The sequence below is a fragment of the Erinaceus europaeus genome, chromosome 3 (genome assembly GCF_950295315.1).
Source record: "Erinaceus europaeus chromosome 3, mEriEur2.1, whole genome shotgun sequence".
NCBI lineage: Eukaryota > Metazoa > Chordata > Mammalia > Eulipotyphla > Erinaceidae > Erinaceus > Erinaceus europaeus.
The window spans coordinates 41,177,066-41,195,493 of record NC_080164.1 but is presented as its reverse complement, the minus strand read 5'-3'; the positions used below and the strand labels follow the sequence as shown (position 1 = coordinate 41,195,493).

The window sequence follows — 18,428 nt, the reverse complement described above, 5'->3', positions numbered from 1 at the left end:
CTGTTTGCAGGGAACCAGGGCATCAGAGAGCAGCAAAAGGAAGGGCTTCCATCATCCTGCCACTTACCTTGGACAATGATAAAGGCTGTGGCTTGAATGCTATCAATACTGTTGGTTGCAAAGCATATGTACTCCCCACTGTCTTCCTGCACGACATTCTGTATGTACAGGCCACCAGACGGCGTAATGCTGATGCGTGGATCAATAGGCACAGGTGTACGGTCACCCTTTGTCCAAGTGATGCGTGGCGTAGGGTGGCCTGTGGCACTGCACTCTAGTGTGACACTCTCCCCAACCAGCACTTCTGTGTTCTGTGGCTGGATTACAAAAGCGGGCCGTGCTGTGCAATGAAACAGAAATTCTGGCTCAATGTCTTCTAGCTGAATAAGAAGGATTTTGCTCAGATTCTCTTTTCATGCTGCTCATTCTATATGTTAACTTGTGTGTCTAACAACAGGGCTTCAAAATAGAGTCTCCTGGAAACCTACAAATTGGGCTATGATTTCTATTGTAAATTATTGCCATTAACACCAAGAGGAATATTATTCAAGCCATAGGGGTACAAGAAGGAGAAGAGAAAGATAAAGGGACAGAATCTGTTAAGAAACACAAATTGTTGCCATATTTTGGGAATAGGCAGGGCTGGCAATATGTCTGAAAAGGATCAGAGAGTATATATTTTGGGTTTTGCAGGCCATATAGTCTGTGTTGCTACTATTTGATTCTGTACTTGTAGCAAACACGAAGTCATAAAAAATGTGAAACAGAGTAGTGTGAACGCCCTGTCACAGGCCATAGAAGACCACTGATGTATGTTTCAGAAAATGATGCCAGTAGGTTACAGCAGGCTAGTATACTAAATAGGGATGTTTATTATTTGCTAACATCAATATCATTATTGTTACCTATAATCTGTTACTTATTTGTGTTAGTTATTATTATCCTAAGAATTAAAATGCAGGTCAGAAGAGGTTAATTTTGAATTTTTTCAGGTGATGAAAGATGGATAAATATTCTTGTTAAGAAATCAATTAAACTGGGCTGGAGGGATAGCATAATGGTTATACAAAAGACTCTCTCAAGCCTGAGGCTTTGAGGTTCCAGGTTCAATCCTTAGCACAACTATAAAAGCCAGAGCTAAGCAGTACTCTGATAACCCTCTTTCCCTTTCTACCTAACTTCTAGACCCCCTTATTAAAATGTAAAATTTTAAAAAAATGATTAAACTGGTAACATAGCAACTCTTTTAAATATATTTATTTATTATTAGACAGAGATAGAGAAATTGAGAAGGAAGGGGTAGATAGGTAGGGAGGGAGGGAGGAAGGAAGAGAGAGAGAGAGAGAGGGAGAGAGACAGAGAGAGAGAGAGAGAGAGAGAGAGAGAGAGCGCCCTGCAGCTCTGCTTCACCACTTGTGAAGCTTTTCCCCTGCAGGTGAGGGGTAGGGGCTTGAACCTGGGTCCTTATGCACTGTAATGTGAGTGCTTAACCAGGTGCGCCACCACCTGGCTCTGCAATTCCCTTAAATAACTCCTTATTCATGTTCTATCATCCTCCTGAGTTCTGTAGCATTTATAGTATAGTATTACTTTGCTCATTGTTTTGTGGTTTGTCTTATGCCTTACAAATAAAACACAAGCATAAGTTTATAGTAGTATGCTTTTTCTTAGTATACCTTAAAAGAAACAAAATTTAACTAAGGGTTTTGATTCAGTGGCAATATATTATTTTTGATTTTTTTGACAAATTAGATTGCTAGGAATTCTCACTCATTAATAAATCCTAATTGTGTCTATGCTGGTGTTTATCAAGTGACAAACAACCAGGCCAGCTTGTAAGGAGCAAAGACTCTAAGCAAGAGAATACATACAAACTATATATTGCCATCCAACAGATTTTAAAAATTATGTGAAACAGAGTATCAGGGAAAAAAATCAAACCCTGAGATGACTGACCAATGAAGCTAAGAGTAGGTGGCAAGCATTTCTTTCCCCTCTCCCTTCCCTTCCCTTCCCTTCCCCTCCCCTCCCCTCCTCTCCTTTCCTTCCCTTTCTTCTTCTTCCTCTTCCTCTCCCTCTCCCTCCTCCTCCCCCCTCTCTCCTTTTTTCTTTCCCTCTCTCTCTCTCCTTATAGGACAAGAAATTGAGAGGGGAGGAGGAGATAGAGAGGGAAAGAGAAAGATAAGACACCTGCAGATCTGCTTCACCTCTTGTGAACTGTCTCCCCTGCAGGCGGGAAATGGGGGCTCAAACCCAGGTCCCTGCACGTGGTAACATGTTTGCTTAACCAGGTGTGCCACTGCCTGGCCTTGGCAAGTATTTCTAGAGGCAGTAACAAGACAGCTATTGTGGACAAATAAGACTCTGTATCAACCAAGAAGGACACCATAGCCCCTGGTTCCAACCATAGTGGCAGATGTGACCACTCCAATGGGCTCTTCTCCAAGGAACATTTCTACTTTTGACCAATAGTCATGGATTAAAAGCACGAACAAGGGCAGAATTTGAACCTAGTGAGATCCGAACTTATAAAACCACAGTTATACTTCCTATGGCTAGACTTTTTTTAGATCAGGCACCAATACTTTAGACAAAGAGATTTTACATACAGATTTGAAGGATCTGGGTGGTGGCACACCCAGTTAAGCACATATAGTACTAAGCACAAGGACCTGCACAAGTATCCATGTTCAAGCTCTTAGCTCCCCCAGCTGTAGGGGAGAAGCTTTACAAGTGGTGAAGCAAGTCTGCAGGTATCTCTCTGTCTCTCTCTCCATCCTTTCTTAATTTTTCTTTGTCCCATCCAATTAAAAAAGAAAAAAGAGAAAATGACCACCAGGCACAGTGGATTCAGAGTGCTGGCACCAAACTACGGCAATAACTCAGGAGGCAAAACAAAACAAAAAAAAACAACAAAAGACAAGTTTGAGACTTCTTTTGGAATAATCAAAAACCTTAGCATGAGACCCTAGTACCTAGTGGCAGTTGAGTGGCTGTCACTGCATAATCACTCCATCAGACCACGTTAGGTCAGAGCAAGGCACGAGTCCCTCTGGATAGCTATGTCACGGCATCACCTGTCAAAAGTATCCCCTCTCAGCATCTTGTCCTAGTAGTAGCAAGTGCTGATTCGGGTGACAGAGCAATTGTCATAAATCACCAATGACTCTGGTTTCAAAAGCTGAAACCTGGGCCTGACCTCCTACTTAAGCTGTCCCTGGAGACTTGAAAATGTACTCAGATTTTACTCCTTGGGGTGAACTGGAAAAACAAAGTGGTTATGGGGAATGACACATTTGGAAGAAACCTCATGTGAAAAATACTTTCCACATACCTGGGGACCCGAAGTACCTGAGGGTCACCTCATGCGTTTTCACCTCTCCAGCCACATTTTTTGCCATGCACTGGTAAATCCCCTGGTCTGTCTCCTGCGTGTTCTGGATCATCAGAGTGCCATCATCCAACAGGTTTAAGCGGGAGTCTGCCTTCATGCTCAGCTCATTACTAGGAAGACGAAAGTCTGGTAAATTTGAAGGCTTAAAGCAGATTATAGGGTACAGATCCCTGCTTTTCCAGGAAATTGACCTTTCCAGATCATCTCTGATATAATTAGCATTTCTGGGGAAAATGTGTATGTATTTGTATCTTTATTGAATTCATGCATTTGCTTTTAAAACTACCTGTTCCAGCTACAAATGTCTTAAAGGGGTTCTGGTTTCAAAGGGACAAATACTGGAGAAAACTCAAATAATATGCCCCTTTGCTTATAGCAAATTAATTCAAGATAATGGGGTAGAAACATTTTACATGGGTAAAGCCAAAAGATTACATGTGGTAACAGAAAAAAAAAAATCATTGCTTGAGAATATTTCCATAATAACAGCCCTGCCAAAAATCTAAGGAGTCTCCCAAACAGTAGCCGATCCTACCATGTGGGACCAAAGCCCATTCTATCTTCACTAGTGCTCCACAAGTACTTGTCTACCTGGCCCAGTGAAATCTGTCCTCACTCACCAGTTTCCAGGAAACAAGAGTTACCACAGGCACCAATGTGGCTTTGCCCTTTCTCTTCCGCAGTCAGCCAGTAGTTGAGGTTGGTCTACAGGTGAAGGTGACCCACAAAGGAGGGAGCCCAAGACCCATGAGGGAGCTGGATAGCAGGTCTCCCATAGATGGAGGGCAGAGCTCTGTAGCAGAGGATTCCAGCCCCAGGCCTTCAACTCTTGTTCCACCACAACATGCATTGCAGTTGTAACTTTTAGCATCAATGTGTTCATCTATAAAATATCCGGGCAATGGACGTGGGTCAAATTTGTGGACCATTGCCCTTTAAATGCACATTTGATAACTTTTCAGATTTTCTCCATGTTCTGAATTTTAAATTTCACCTTCAGAATAGGCAAGGCAACAAGTTATCTGGTGCCTGGGATGGTATCTCACTTTTCCCCCCACCTCATTCACACTGGGTCCTAGTTCCATCCTCAGTTCAGCTATGGGGATAGCATGTTGAGGTGCAGAACAAACTTCCATGTCTGACAAGAAGAATTACACCTTCACTTCTGTAACTGACAACTTTCAGATACTACCTTTGTTCTTCTTCTTTTGTGCTCATAATAAACAGCTTGAATCAACAGCCCAGTATATTTCTGTTGGGTGTCGGGCCCAGGTCCAGAGGGGATGATGACTTAAGCAACATCTAGGTTCCAGTCTTGCTCTGTTAGGACTAACATGGCCAGGGAGCTCAGTGTGGAGATGTTGAGTGCCAAGATCTCTGGAGCAAATCCTTTCATAGTGGATGCAGGCAGAATCACACACAAATAAACATAGGATGTGATGACAAGGCAGTCTTACTTTAAGGATTTCCTTCCAGCGTTTTGTTTTGAATTGTAGGCATGGGAGTGTTGCACTTTAACACAGATTAAGCCCAGGACCAAGGAGTCATCTGTCTCTACATCCAATACCAGGTGCCACTTCAGTGAATTGACCCACCCTCAACCAATGCATCTGCTTCCCACATAGAAATTCCTGTGGATGAAAGGGACTCCTTTGCTCAGAAGTTGAATCTGACATATTCAGGAGCTCAGTACACGGGTATCCCCTGAAGGGTCCTCTGCCATCAAATTAGGACAGACTTCCAGATGCAAAAGCTGTGAGGCCAATTACCACATACACAGCTTCCATCAGAGAAAAGCAGGCAGGCAGAGAAGAACCAAGGTTCCTCCTCACCTCTAACTCTAGACAAAGAGATCAACATATCCCTTTTAGTGTGAGCATGGCCCACTGAGCAGAAAATGGCACTTTGTGGAGACTTTAATTCGGCAGAAACTCTTTCTAACCTAGCTCCTTTTTTCTTTTTATTTAAATGAAATCACATAGAATGAGCCTACTGACACCTCTGCCCCATTTTTTTTTAAAAAATTATGAGAGAGACAGGGAAACAATGGAAAAGACTGATTCACCATCCATGGGGATCCCACTGATGTTTGGCATGGTGCGCCCATGTAGAGCTGGCGATTAATTAGCCCAGGACTTCACCCATAGAATGGTATGTGCTTTACAAATTGAGTCATCTCCTGATCTCAGGCTTCTGTGTCAAAGCAGAAAGTGTGCATCTTTTTTTTCTCCTTTATGCTCTCCATGCATGGAAGAGAAGTTATTATGATGGGTTCCCAAGAGCATGGGGGTGGTGAAAGGTACAGCCCAGCAAAACTTGGAGAAGTGGAGTCCCAAATGAGCTCCAGGGCATCGGCCCATCACTCACTTACTTGTTTCGGAGCCAGATGATCTCAGGTTTGGGGTTGCCTTCTGCTCTACAAGTGAAGAACACAGTATTCCCTGAGGTGACATCTGCATCCTGGGGTTCAGACGTGATCCGGGGCCTTTCTGTATCAATAAGGAAACAGAGACATTCTTGGTTTTAAACCAGTCACTGAGTGAAATAAAACAAGAATACAAACCAAGAAAATCACAAATGTTCAAACCACAAAAATAATAGTCAGGCATCCCTACAGGAGCTCATGTGGTTGTGTGAGTCACACAGGGCTTCCTGACAACTCAGAGACTTGTCTGTAAAAACCTTAATGATGAATTGACTCTGGTCTCAGTCCAGTATCATAGAGTCTATTCACCCCCTAGAAGGGGGAATCCCACAAAAACTGGCTTTAACATGAAGAATCATTTCAGTGAATAGAAGACAGAAAAATATTTTGCCATGGTTTTAAAAAAATTTTGCCATGGGGCTACATATAGCAACTGGGTACCAGTATCATCTCCATGTAGGTCCTTGTCATGGGTGAATACTGGGTGTCCCTGTTCCCCAAGTCTGCACTCAGGACGATTGCTTCCTGGTGCCTCCTCAGTGCCAGCTAATCCCACACTACTGGTTGTCATAATGACACTCAGTGCAGTGCAGGACTCTTTGCAGCAGGAGAGACACTGACATTGAGAATTATGCCCCCAGTCTATCCTTATTTTATCAATGGCAACAAATCTGAGAAGAGACTTGACCTCCCAACCTCCACTTACTCATTCTTTATCAAGGACATTTGCTGTGAGAACAACCTAAGAAGAAAGCAAGTGTGTGTGTGTGTGTGTGTGTGTGTGTGTGCGCGCGCGTGTGCATGTGTCTGTACATGGATACCTGTGGTAACTACACAATATCCCACAACCTACAGGGAAAACATATGGTCAATATTGTAAGCACCACCAGGTTGTCAAAAGGGAACCCTTAAACTCACTGTGTGCAAGCTAACTCTCCTATGCTAATGTGTGTCATCCATTTTTTTTTAACCTCCTAGCACTCTGGGGCCCACATCAAGAGTCATCTACCACCTAGTACCCCCCAACCAAGTTTGTACTCTGCTTCTTTGGGATTTTTCCTTCTCTACAGATCTAGAAACACTGGCTCCTCTTGGTCCCCATATCTCAGCAGTGGTCACATCTAAGTGTCCTCTCACTCATTTTTGTCTGATATTCTTGACATAGTAACTGATTGGGGAATGCTAGGAAAGCTCAGCTTCCTACATAAACAAGTCAACTGGGTAGAGACAACAGATGGAGGGAACCACCAGCCTCTCAGTGACTCTTAAAGTTCTCCCTGGACGGTAGGGGCAGGAGTACCATTATGAGCATCTGTCCCACAGGACACAACTGACACTAACAGGACTGCCTAACTCAAGGTAGTAACTGAAGGCACTGTTCTCTTCTGCCTCCAAGTCTGGTTTCTCCAGACAAAGTCAGAGCTAGGCAGGGCCAGGCACCAGGAGAACTTAAGACTCTTAGGAAGACAGTCAGTCAATTGTGAAGAGTGTTAGCACAGAGAGAAGAGCCAAGGATGCCTCAGGGAAATGAACCCAGTTGCACTAAGCATTGACACACCACCCATTTTAGATAATGGAGGCCAGCCAGCAGCACACTCAGTCATGGCCTCTGACCTCCATCCCTGGAAGTCTAAGCAGAGTTTCTCTTGTCAAGAGGGTATACTCAGTTCAATGTCACTATGAATGTCAAGGAACTGTCAGAGCAGGTCCTGACACAGACTACACTGATATCATGACCAAGTTCACACTGCCTGGGGGCACTGGGAATTGAACACTATGGATACCTGGAAATTCTATACAGTAAGATAAAATATTTATGTAAAGAAATCTTTGTAAAGGAATATGATGATGTCAAGGGTAGTTAGGCATCATCATCAGTGGGGTGGTTTAGGAAATCCATAGAGTTTCCCTTTCCCTTTCTTACTTTGTCTCTTTCTTTCTTTCTCTGTCTCTCTCTCTCTCTCTTTCTTTCTTTCTTTCTTGTTATTGTCTGCTAGGTTTTCACATCTGTGAGAGTCCACTATGCCTAGAAGACATTTTGCTTTTAATTTTTCATATGTTTTCTCTTTTTATTTTAATAGAGAGGGAGATAAAAAGGAGAGATACCACAGTACCACTCTGTCACTCGTGAAGCTTCCCCTGGTGCTATGTATGGTGCTCCCATTCTGTGTCAGGTGCTAAGACCTGAGTACTAAGATAAAGTGTGTATTCTACCAGGTAAACAATCTGTTGGGTCTTAAATGTTTCATTTTTATGAAGTTTTCTTTTTTTTTTTAAAGATTTTATTTATTTTATTAATGAGAAAGATAGGAGGAGAGAGAGAAAGGGCCAGACATCACTCTGGTACATGTGCTGCCAGGGATTGAACTCAGGACCTCATGGTTGAGAGTCTAGTTCCTTAACCACTGCGCCACCTCCCGGACCACATGAAGTTTTCTTTTAACACTTAAACAATTTAATAATGATGCCTTGAGAAAATTAAATTTTGTACCCAAAAGAGTGATAGAGGGAAAAAGTCAAGAAAATCCTTGATGTTCTTAGGATTGCAGTATCATTTGGTTTGATACACTTTCTTGTGATTTTTCTTAACAAGGCACAGATGAACTTCAGCCTCCTTACACCCTGTGTAGCCATCACTACATAAGATGTCACATAATGTTTGCCCTACCCCTACAAAGTCTTGTCCCTATCCTGATTTCTATAATCACCAGGAGTCCTACCAGTCCTTCTATGAAGAGGCCTGGAAGGAACAAACAGGGATACTGACTGTGTCATATTTCATTAAAAATTTTTCAGGAGACCTTGAAAATAAAACTCATGTTTAACATTTAATAGTTTCTTGCACATACTACAGAGCAGGACTGTGCAAAGGAGAACCTTGCCAGGTCCCAACACCTGGCATGGTATTTGCCAGAGACATCTGAAGACAGGCTTGTGCATGTCCGGGACTCTGTTGCACCAATCAGAATCCTCAGTGGTCACTTACCACAGTTCAGCTCCTCTGGGGTGATGGTGGCCACTGACCGGCCCTGGATGCGTCTAGGGTATTCACAGGTGGCTGCTGCTTGTGCGTTCCCTGATTGGGCATAGGTTTTCAGCAATTCTGCCAGCCACAGGATCTCACAGTCACAGTGAAGTGCATTAGAGTCCAGCCTCCTAATTGAAATGAAGCAGTCAATGGTGGTGAGACATAGGATGACACAGAACAACCATCTCAGACAAACCCAAATCAACAAGCAGGTAGGTACGGTTGCTGAGGCAGGTTATCTAGGACATCAAGCTAAGTTTTATCTAAGTTGGTCCAGCTGCGTGAGAAAAAAAAAAAAAAAGCAGGCAGAAAGCCATGTTTCAATAGACAGTTAAAGAAACCCAGAGTGAAAAAAACCAGCAACATGAATATGGCACTGGAGGCAGAGAACCTGACATGCCCAGCTCTGGCTGACCCACAATTCTCGGAAAGACAAGGCCAGTCAGGATGAGCCAGAGTGCAAAGGATGAATTAGATGGAGAGGCCAGGTGTGTGGCATCTGGCCAGCTCTCTGGGAAGAGATGCAAGTGAAGGAAACCACCAACCCCCTTGAGGCCCTGATGGAAAAAAAGGCAATTCAAGGAGACTATAAAACTGGGGTTTCCTAAACTGAGTCAAACAAAGGAACAGGCAGAGCAGAAGGGAGTGTTGAAACTACATGATTGGTTTTCTTCTGAACAAAGGAGGCTGGATATAAGGAAAAGCATTCTAAACAGAAGTTCCAAACACCAGCCTTCCCTGAACTCAACCAGGTATTTCTGACCCAGTCTCTCTCTTACTTGTCCAATATAAAAGTGTTTGCTCTATCACCCTACTGAAGTATCATGTTCTGTCTGGCTAGTCATTCCTTTATCTTAGAGCAAAAAAGAATTTTGAACAAGGATGAAGGTATTGACCTTATTTCACTGTAAAATGAAACAAAAGACCACTGTGGGGAGTCGGGTGATAGCACAGCGGGTTAAGCGCACGTGGTACAAAGCACAAGGACCTGCGTAAGAATCCCGGTTCTAGCCCTCTGCTCCCCACCTGTAGGGGGTTCCCTTCACAGGCGGTGAAGCAGGTCTGCAGGTGTCTATATTTCTCTCTCACTCTCTGTCTTCCCCTCCTCTCTCCATTTCTCTCTGTCCTATCCAACAATGATGACATCAAATACAATATCTACAACAACAATGAAAACAAGGACAGCAAAAATAAATAAATAAATAAATATTTAAAAAAAAAAAGACCACTGTGTATCTGGGCTAGATTCTCTGATTTTTTTTTTTTCTCTTTCAAGTTGCGCTCAGTGGTATAATCATAGTAATATCTAGCTTAGACACAATGCTTTCAGAGCATGAGAGAAAACACAGGACATAAATAGCACTCTCGGGAGTCGGGCGGTAGCGCAGCGGGTTAAGCGCATGTGGCGCAAAGTGCAAGGACTGGCGGAAGGATCCTGGTTTGAGCCCCCGGCTCCCCATCTGCAGGGGAGTCACTTCACAGGCGGTGAAGTAGGTCTGCAGGTGTCTATCTTTCTCTCCCCTTCTCTGTCTTCCCCTCCTCTCTCCATTTCTCTCTGTCCCATCCAACAACAACAGCATCAGTAAAAACAACAATAATAACTACAACAATAAAACAACAAGGACAACAAAAAGGGAATATATAAATAAATACAAAAAAAATTAAATAAATAAATAGCACTCTCCATTAGCACTAAATTGTGTTAATCTTCTTATAAGGAAATATTCAGTATAAACTTTTTAAAAAAGACAACTTTTACAGGCTTTTAAAAAAATTCAGTCCACTTAAAATGCTTAGTTGTGATTGCCTAAATAAAATAGCACAGTATAGAAATTCTATCAGATTTCATTTCCACCAGTACAATGCACAACACAGAATTAAAAATGGACTCGAAGAGCTTAAAACTAACTTAAAATTATGTCTTGCCAGATCATTAAAGGATTAATCGCTAACATTCCTGGAGCCAGCTAGGTTTTGTGTTCTAATGGATCAAAGAGACTTGCCATATGCAGATAGTCTCTCCCAGTGCATATTATGATACTACTTCACCAGTCAAGGCAAATGGAGGGATTGGAGAAATTAGGTTTACCTGAAAAGACCACAGAAGACACTACACTTACAATCTTTTCATAGACTCCAAGTGATTAAATGTTCCTGGAACCAAATGTGTAATTCGGTTGTTATGCAAAAACCTTTGGGAAAAGACAAAACAAAACAGTTAAAAAATTATCATTCAAAGACATATGTAAATGCTCATTTATAATCAGAAAAAAATCAGTTTTTTAAAAATTGCCTGATTAATTGTATTTACTTAAAACAAATGATTTTGTGAATATTACCATAGAAAAGAACAAGATTTTTTTTCTCTGTTTTGTCGCTGCTTCCAAATTAAAAGAAAATTATAAGTCTCAATTCTGAAGTTCTAGGAACAGAGTAGGTCTAGACTAGGAGTAGATTTTCTACTGAAATAACTTTCGGGTATGGCTTAGGTATTGACCTTAGCCCTGTACAACAAATGGACAGAGCCCAGGATCCATACAAAATAAAGCAGAGAACAAAATACAACTTACAGTCGTTCTAGTTTTGGTAAGTGCTGAAATGACTCTGGGTCCAAAGTTTCTATCTGATTAAAGTGCAGGTATCTAAAGCAGTTTAAAGTAAAGAAAAAAAAAGAAGAGAGAACAACATTCAAACAACTTATGTTACATTTTTCCTATCTGGATTTTCTACTTAATGCTAGGTCATACCAATTCATGTCAGTAAACAATTCTAGAATTCTTACATTATGAGGATGACACATAAAGCAATCTAATAAAAAAAGAGTAAATACAAATGAAAGTTGAGTCTGGACTTTCCTATGTTGACTGAACAATGGCAATGGCCAGACACACAGATAATTTTCTTCTTTAATGCCCAGCAGGGAAAAGGCATTGACTGCCAGACCCCTTGATCCACTTTCAAAACACCTAGACATTTTTAGAAAACAAATCAATGTATAGTCATCACTGAATTATGTAATGCATACACATTATTGTCCCAAGAGACTCTCTACCTTACAACCTAGTATATGGCAGAACACACTGTCTGCATTTGTATAAGCCCACTCTATAACTATCCGCACAATAATGTAATCCCCTGGCTACATAGTTCTTAGCTCTTGTCCCTGTCATTAAGTTATGCACGACTGTAATATTAATTATGATACACATATAAGAATAAATTTACTCAAAATTGTAACCTGTGTATGGATTTGGGAGAGGGACTAATTTATACTTTAATTTGACATTGAGCACAGTGTCAGCCACAGAAACAAATACCGGAATTATAAAAGAAAAACTGCATTAGTCAGGCAAGATAATGCATTTCCTGTACTGGCTATTAATTACAGACTACCCAGTGTTTATACTTCTTCCCATTAAGATGCACCTATACATTCTAATCTATATATTTTGAGATAACTATTCTCTTTCTAATTTCCGCATATGGCTTTTTCCTTTGAAAGTGATTTATTTCCCCTCCTTAAGTAAAACACGAAAGTCACTTTCTAAAGCGGTACTTTGCTAGTGACCCACCCCACCCTTACAATCACAACCACACTAGAAGATTTCCCAGCACCCATCCAATAAACACACTTTAATGTCAGACTGCTGGGAAGATGCTGAGGACCAAAAACAGTGTGAGAGTCAAAGCACAAGGAGGTACAGATCTTCATCATAAATATAAACAAAAGAAAGCTTCCCAAACACACCCTCTACCGATTAGAGACTTGCCCTAACTTTTAGAAATTACTGAGATTTCAGCTGCCCACGCCCTGTCCTGTTTGTATCCGTGTCTCTCCCTGGGCCAGCTCAGCAGGCAAACCACAAATGAACTTCTGAGTCTCGGTCTTAAGGTGGTGGGTGAGTGGATGGGGAAACACCAAGAGAGCTCAGGCCACCAGTGTGCACAGCTTCACATCACTATGTCGCCTCAACTCTCTCCCACCATGCCACCTCCTCAGGACAGGACTGGGCCAATCGCTCCACAGATGAATGGGGAATGTCTCAGAGGGTGAGTGGATGCAGGATAAGTGGGGGGTGCAAGTCCTCCACCAATAACATTACAGGGCAGAATCTGAAAGTGGCAGTTCCTAGAACAAACACACTAAGCAGTGCTACTCAGAGATTTTAAGCTAGCTACAGCAGGATATATATCCTGAGGAGAGAGAGAAAAAAAGAGAGGGGCAGGAGAGAGAGAGAGAGAGAGAGAGAGAGAGAGAGAGCGCTGGGGATATAGTTCAGTGGTTGAGCACAAGATGTGCATGCCTGAGTTCTCAGGTTTGATCTCTGGCACTGCTTATGCAGGGATGCTGTTCTGGTCTCTTTCCATCATGAAATAAATAAACCTTAACAAAAATATTTAAAGGAGGGGTCAGTGAGATATCTCACCTGAGCAAATACCTGCTTTGCTATATGCAGGTTCAAGCCCCAGATACACCACACAGGAGGACTATGACAATGAGGAATGCTTTGGTGTTCTGGTGTCTCTCCCTCTGTGTATGTCTCTCTTTCTGTCTGCAAAAGTCAGCCTGGAGTGGTGAAGCCTTGATGATGATAGTAAATAAATAAATAAATAAATAAACATGTAAATAAATATTTTAAAGGGAGGACTTCCTGTTTTGATTTAAAGACCCTTATCTAACAGCAAGAAGATAGACCAGGTGACCACAGAGCAAAAGGGTCTCAGATTCTACACTAGTTGGAGCTTGGAACAGCCTCAGGTGTCCTCTACTCTTTCCCTGGAAAAAGTGGAAAGCTGATACCCAGATAAGAAAAAAATTCTATTCTGCGTATCCTGACTCTGGACACACATGCTCTGAAGTATGCCAGCAACCTCTTAAGGAGCCCCATAAACAACAAAAAGCTTTGAAAAATATATATATACAGACATTCTAGAGGTATTCTTGTCTCATCTCCCCCCTGGCCTCCCTTCTGGAGGATGTTAGCTGAGACCCACATGAAATGCCATCAAGAGATACCTAGTGTCTAGTATGCAGTGTAGCAACAGCTGAGTTCTCTGCAGGCACTCAAACTCCTTTTTTTTTTTTTTTACAGTCCCTCACTGAAGGTGGGGGGACCTGGCCCTCATGGTCTCTTCACCCTTCCAGTAATGCTGAGTGCAGGACCTGAGATTTCAACTCCCCATGTCCTGTCCTGGTTTGTATCCGTGTCCTAAATACCAAAGCAAGAACACTCAGGATACCCATCTGCAGAGTATGTGCCCAGAATATCACAAAAGATGCCTCCTAGATGCCATTCCAGATGTACCTTTACATTTCTTAGATTCTCCCTCTTGACTCACCCCCTCTCACATGCTCAGCATGAGCATCACCAAGTCTGATCTTTCCAGCTTGTCTAATAGGACCATGAGCTTGCTATGGTATGCACAGAATATTTCATCTTTCCTTACATTAAAGACATGGTGGATACAAGAGCTAGTTTCTTTGTGAATTCTCCTTCTATTTGGATGTTTTGCAGCTATTTCCATGCACTTTATGATGAGCTGAAATTTTTTGTTTCCTTCTCCTTAGACCAGGATTAAACAAATCGCCCATACAACTCCTTTCCAAATATATTCCATGTTGTGCACAATACACTCAGGAAAGCATTCCCCACTTGAATACATAAAAGCTTATTTGAAACAAGAGCACTGTGTGACTTTCTAAAGCACTTGGTTTTAGGATGTGCCTTCTCCCAGCTCTACCTAAATAGCTCTGGAAATGCTAGAAATGTCTCTGTGCTTAGTCAACCAATGAAACAAAAACACACTGACAGCTGTAGCTGAAGGGAGTCACACAGCATTATAAGAAATGGCTGTCAGTAAAACTATGATAACTTAAATCTCCTGGTGCATTGCTGCAAACCATTGATTGAAAGGTGACCAGCTGAGCAAACAGAAAATAAATTCCCTTTACCAGCAATTCTACTTTAAATGAATAATGCTGACTTCATAGCAAGTTACACACAGTCAAAGAAACAACATCCAGCATATACTAACTAGAAACACATGAAAAACACTTCTCCAAAATAATGACCTCATGAATGAAGAAATTAAACTGGGAACATGCAGACTCACAAACTAGAAATAGCATCAAAGGAAAGGCACCTATTCATCAGCTTTTCCCTAGAACCTCTCTTAGAAATGAAAGCAAATCCTGGCTTGCTTCAATGTGTTTGCCAGTCTGCCTCTCCTTTAAATTGGAGTCCACTGAGAGAGGAATCAGTTGGTCTTTTTCTTTGTAAATGTGTCTCTCGTTTAAGTTGGGAGGAGCATGGAGACTGAGGTCAGTCCATTTTCCTAATGTTCGTTCACAAGTGCATGGCACAGGGTCTGTTGCATAAAGAAACCCACAAATGTTGACTACCCTTGAATGGTGGGCCCAGCCTGATAGACAGAACAGCTAACCAGTCACAGCTTTTTCATGCACATGCAAAATACCCACATCCCACTTAGTACAGACATGCATCATGCAGGAAGGCCTTTCTCTATGTGAGGGAGCAGAGCTGGTAATATCCAAGAAGCAAACTGCAGAGCAGGGCACTTACAGTTGTTCTAGAGAGGCAAGTCCCTTAAACGCTTGCCTGTCAATTGACTGGATCTCATTCTTGTACAAATAGCTGAAACAAGAAACATTGGGGAGGATTAGCACACAAACAAGGTGAAAGAAATAAGTTGACACATGGAGCCAGTTTTAAATTAATGGTTGCATTAGAATACACACAAAACATGTACATGGTGAGCTTAGCACTCATGAAGGCTCCTTTTCCCTTTCTCAAAAGAAAGCTTTAAGCAGATCAAAGGTAACCAGGTAACTAACTGGTCCCAGATGAAGGTAGTCTAACTGTTAATATTCATTTGAGAAAAATCAGATTAGTGGCATATGATTTATAAGTTATTATTGTCAAAGCCTTTGTTTCAAAGACTGAAGAAAACAAAACCATTCCTCCCACAAACATGTAAAGTGTGTTGATTTTGAGAATCTTCAACTGATACAGTTGAATAATTTCCAGAAATCAACACGAAGACTAAGTGTATTTTAAATCATTCACCCATCCAAAAATCTTCCTATGAAAGAGAAACCACAAGATAGGAATATAGTTCAGTGATAAGCCCATACCTCTCATGTATGAGGTCCTGGGTTCAGTTCCTGGCACTCCACTTGTCCCCAAACAAAATGCTAATAATAATCCAGAGTTTACAAAGGCACATCAGGAGAATTAGGTAACTGACCTGCTACCAAGCTTTATGTGACCAACAAGCTAAGTATAGCTTTTATATTTTTAAATGCCTGAGTCTTTTGAAAGCATGGATATGAGCATTATGCAAAATGCAAATTTCAGTGTCTACAGAGAGTTTGGTTGGTACATAATTACATGCACCCATATGCATGACATCTAACTGCACTTGTGCCACATGACAAAGTCGAACAGTCAAGAGAGAGACTATGCGGTCCTGGAGTCTCATATATATATAATGGCCTGCCCTTCACAGAAAATCCTAGCCAACTCCTGAGTGAACAGACTTCTTAAGGGTGAGAACTCTCATGCAAAAAGATCATAATTCCCAAAACACCACATCATGGCTGCTGGATGCATGCCTTTACCTTGGACATGACATATTTTGCTCATGTTCTCCTAAAACATCTCTGCACAGCAGACCTCAGTGCCACCCTACATCTGGGTCTAAATGAAATCACTTCTACAGTGAATCACAGAGACCAATGCCTGGACACTTCTCCATCATTAACAGAATCAGCCGGACAAATCAAAACCTTTTCCTATATTTTAACTTAAGACAAAAGTTCCTTTTCAAACTGGTTATTCAGTGGCTGGGTTTTCAAGAAGCTGTTCTACCAAATATATAGCATATTTTGTCTCAATGATTGTTTAAGATTGCACACTTCATTTCCAAAACATGTTCCAATATTTTTAACGATGTTTGGAGAAGGTTCAGTTTCACAGGATACACTCTGTTATCCTTAATTGTCACAATGCACATAAGTGACTCTCACTTCCCCTGTGTGATTTTGCTTCAGTGACTTCAGGAGGAACTTCCAGCCTTGTCACAAGCCAGCCAGGATGACCCAGCAGTGGTAATGGAGTTTCCATGATGGAGGCTTCACCGCTATGACTATATGTTGAGATCCCTGGGTTTGAATCCTTCATTGCCACCCTGTATGAGTGCAGATAAGAAGTTAATCTTTTGCTGCCTCATTTTCTTCCTGAGTAAACTGGAGAGAACAGTGGTAACTAGCAGGATCACTGCAATTAAATAAGTTTATCCAGCATTTCTGCAGTATATAACTACCACTCATTTTGAGTCTTAGCTCTTTCCAAAGGCAAGCCTGATTGAGGTTTCTGTGCTTATTTCTTAATTAGTAAAGTCATGGGCCCCTTGGAATATATGTAAAATAGATCCTTCAAACATTAAGACCCCAATTTTCTTCTTATATTCTTCCTAACTTTTGCTAAAATGGAGACCCCAAATCTCATCTGTCATATTTTTACCTTTAGGTTCCTGATTATTAAACAATTTGTTCTGCTTTATATCTTAATGCTTTTCAGCCACCAAGTTGTAGATGTTACCATGATGCCAACATGACTTCCCTGGGCAGACAACCTCACCAATATGTTCTGGAACTCCACTTCTCCAGAGCCCTGTCCCACTAGAGAAAGACAGAAACAGGCTGGGATATGGATCAACTTGCCAATGCCCAGGTCCAGCAGAGAAACGATTACTGAAACCAGACATTCCACCTTATGTACCCTATAACGATACTGGCTCATACTCCCAGAGGGATAAAGAATAAAAAAGCTTCCAATGGAAGGGATGGGATGCAGAACTCTGGTGGTGGGAATTGTGCAGTTTGTACCCCCTCTTAGCCACCGGACTTGTTGATCATAATTAAATCAATAATTTTTTTTAAGACAAAACATCAAGCATCACTGCATGCATTTGAAAATGTCGAGAACAAAGGAATATTTTAAAGAATAGGTACAACAACTGAACCAAACTAATATGAATAGCATATGCTTGTAAGGGTGCTATTTTCTAAGAATTACTGGTGATTCATTTTATAATACATTTTAAATAAACTGAACTTTATTAGAGCTAACCCTTTGAATGTGAGTTCTAATACAAGAGTTAATTTCATCAAGAGCAAACATTAATTAAGGGAACTATCAGAAGTAATTTGCATGCCAGCAGATAAAGAATGCTCAATTTCTGAAATATATTATGACACTGACTAAATACACAATAATAATCAATACATTCTGGAAGAGTTATAATTATTATTTTTTGCCACCAGTTAGGGCTTAGGGGTCTGCATGGTGACACCACCACTCCCAGTGGCTATTTTTGTCCTGATAGAGAAAGAGTGGAAATAGAAGAGAGAAACTGGGGAAGCCTGCTTCACCATTTGTGAAGCTCCCCTGCTGCAGGTGTGACGGGGACTTGAACCCAGGTCCTGGAGCATAATAATGTATGCACTCTAATATGAACCCTACTGTTTGGCCCCTGGAAGAGTTCTTAAATATTAA

The 18,428-nt window shown here is 41.5% G+C and overlaps 1 protein-coding gene across 4 annotated transcripts in view; it reads right to left on the bottom strand.

The window, feature by feature from the left end:
* The window catches only part of PXDN (peroxidasin), a 112,020-nt gene that overhangs the window by 32,439 nt on the left and 61,153 nt on the right, over positions 1-18,428 (bottom strand). For 2 of the 4 annotated variants that reach the window (XM_016186339.2, XM_016186338.2), the window contains exons 4-10: positions 15,432-15,503; positions 11,418-11,489; positions 10,968-11,039; positions 8,806-8,975; positions 5,766-5,883; positions 3,335-3,504; positions 68-340 (exon numbers count right to left, since the gene is read on the bottom strand). In XM_016186339.2, coding sequence (XP_016041825.1) covers positions 68-340; positions 3,335-3,504; positions 5,766-5,883; positions 8,806-8,975; positions 10,968-11,039; positions 11,418-11,489; positions 15,432-15,503 — 947 coding nt within the window. The other 2 variants (XM_060187049.1, XM_060187050.1) reach the window with 2 other exon arrangements.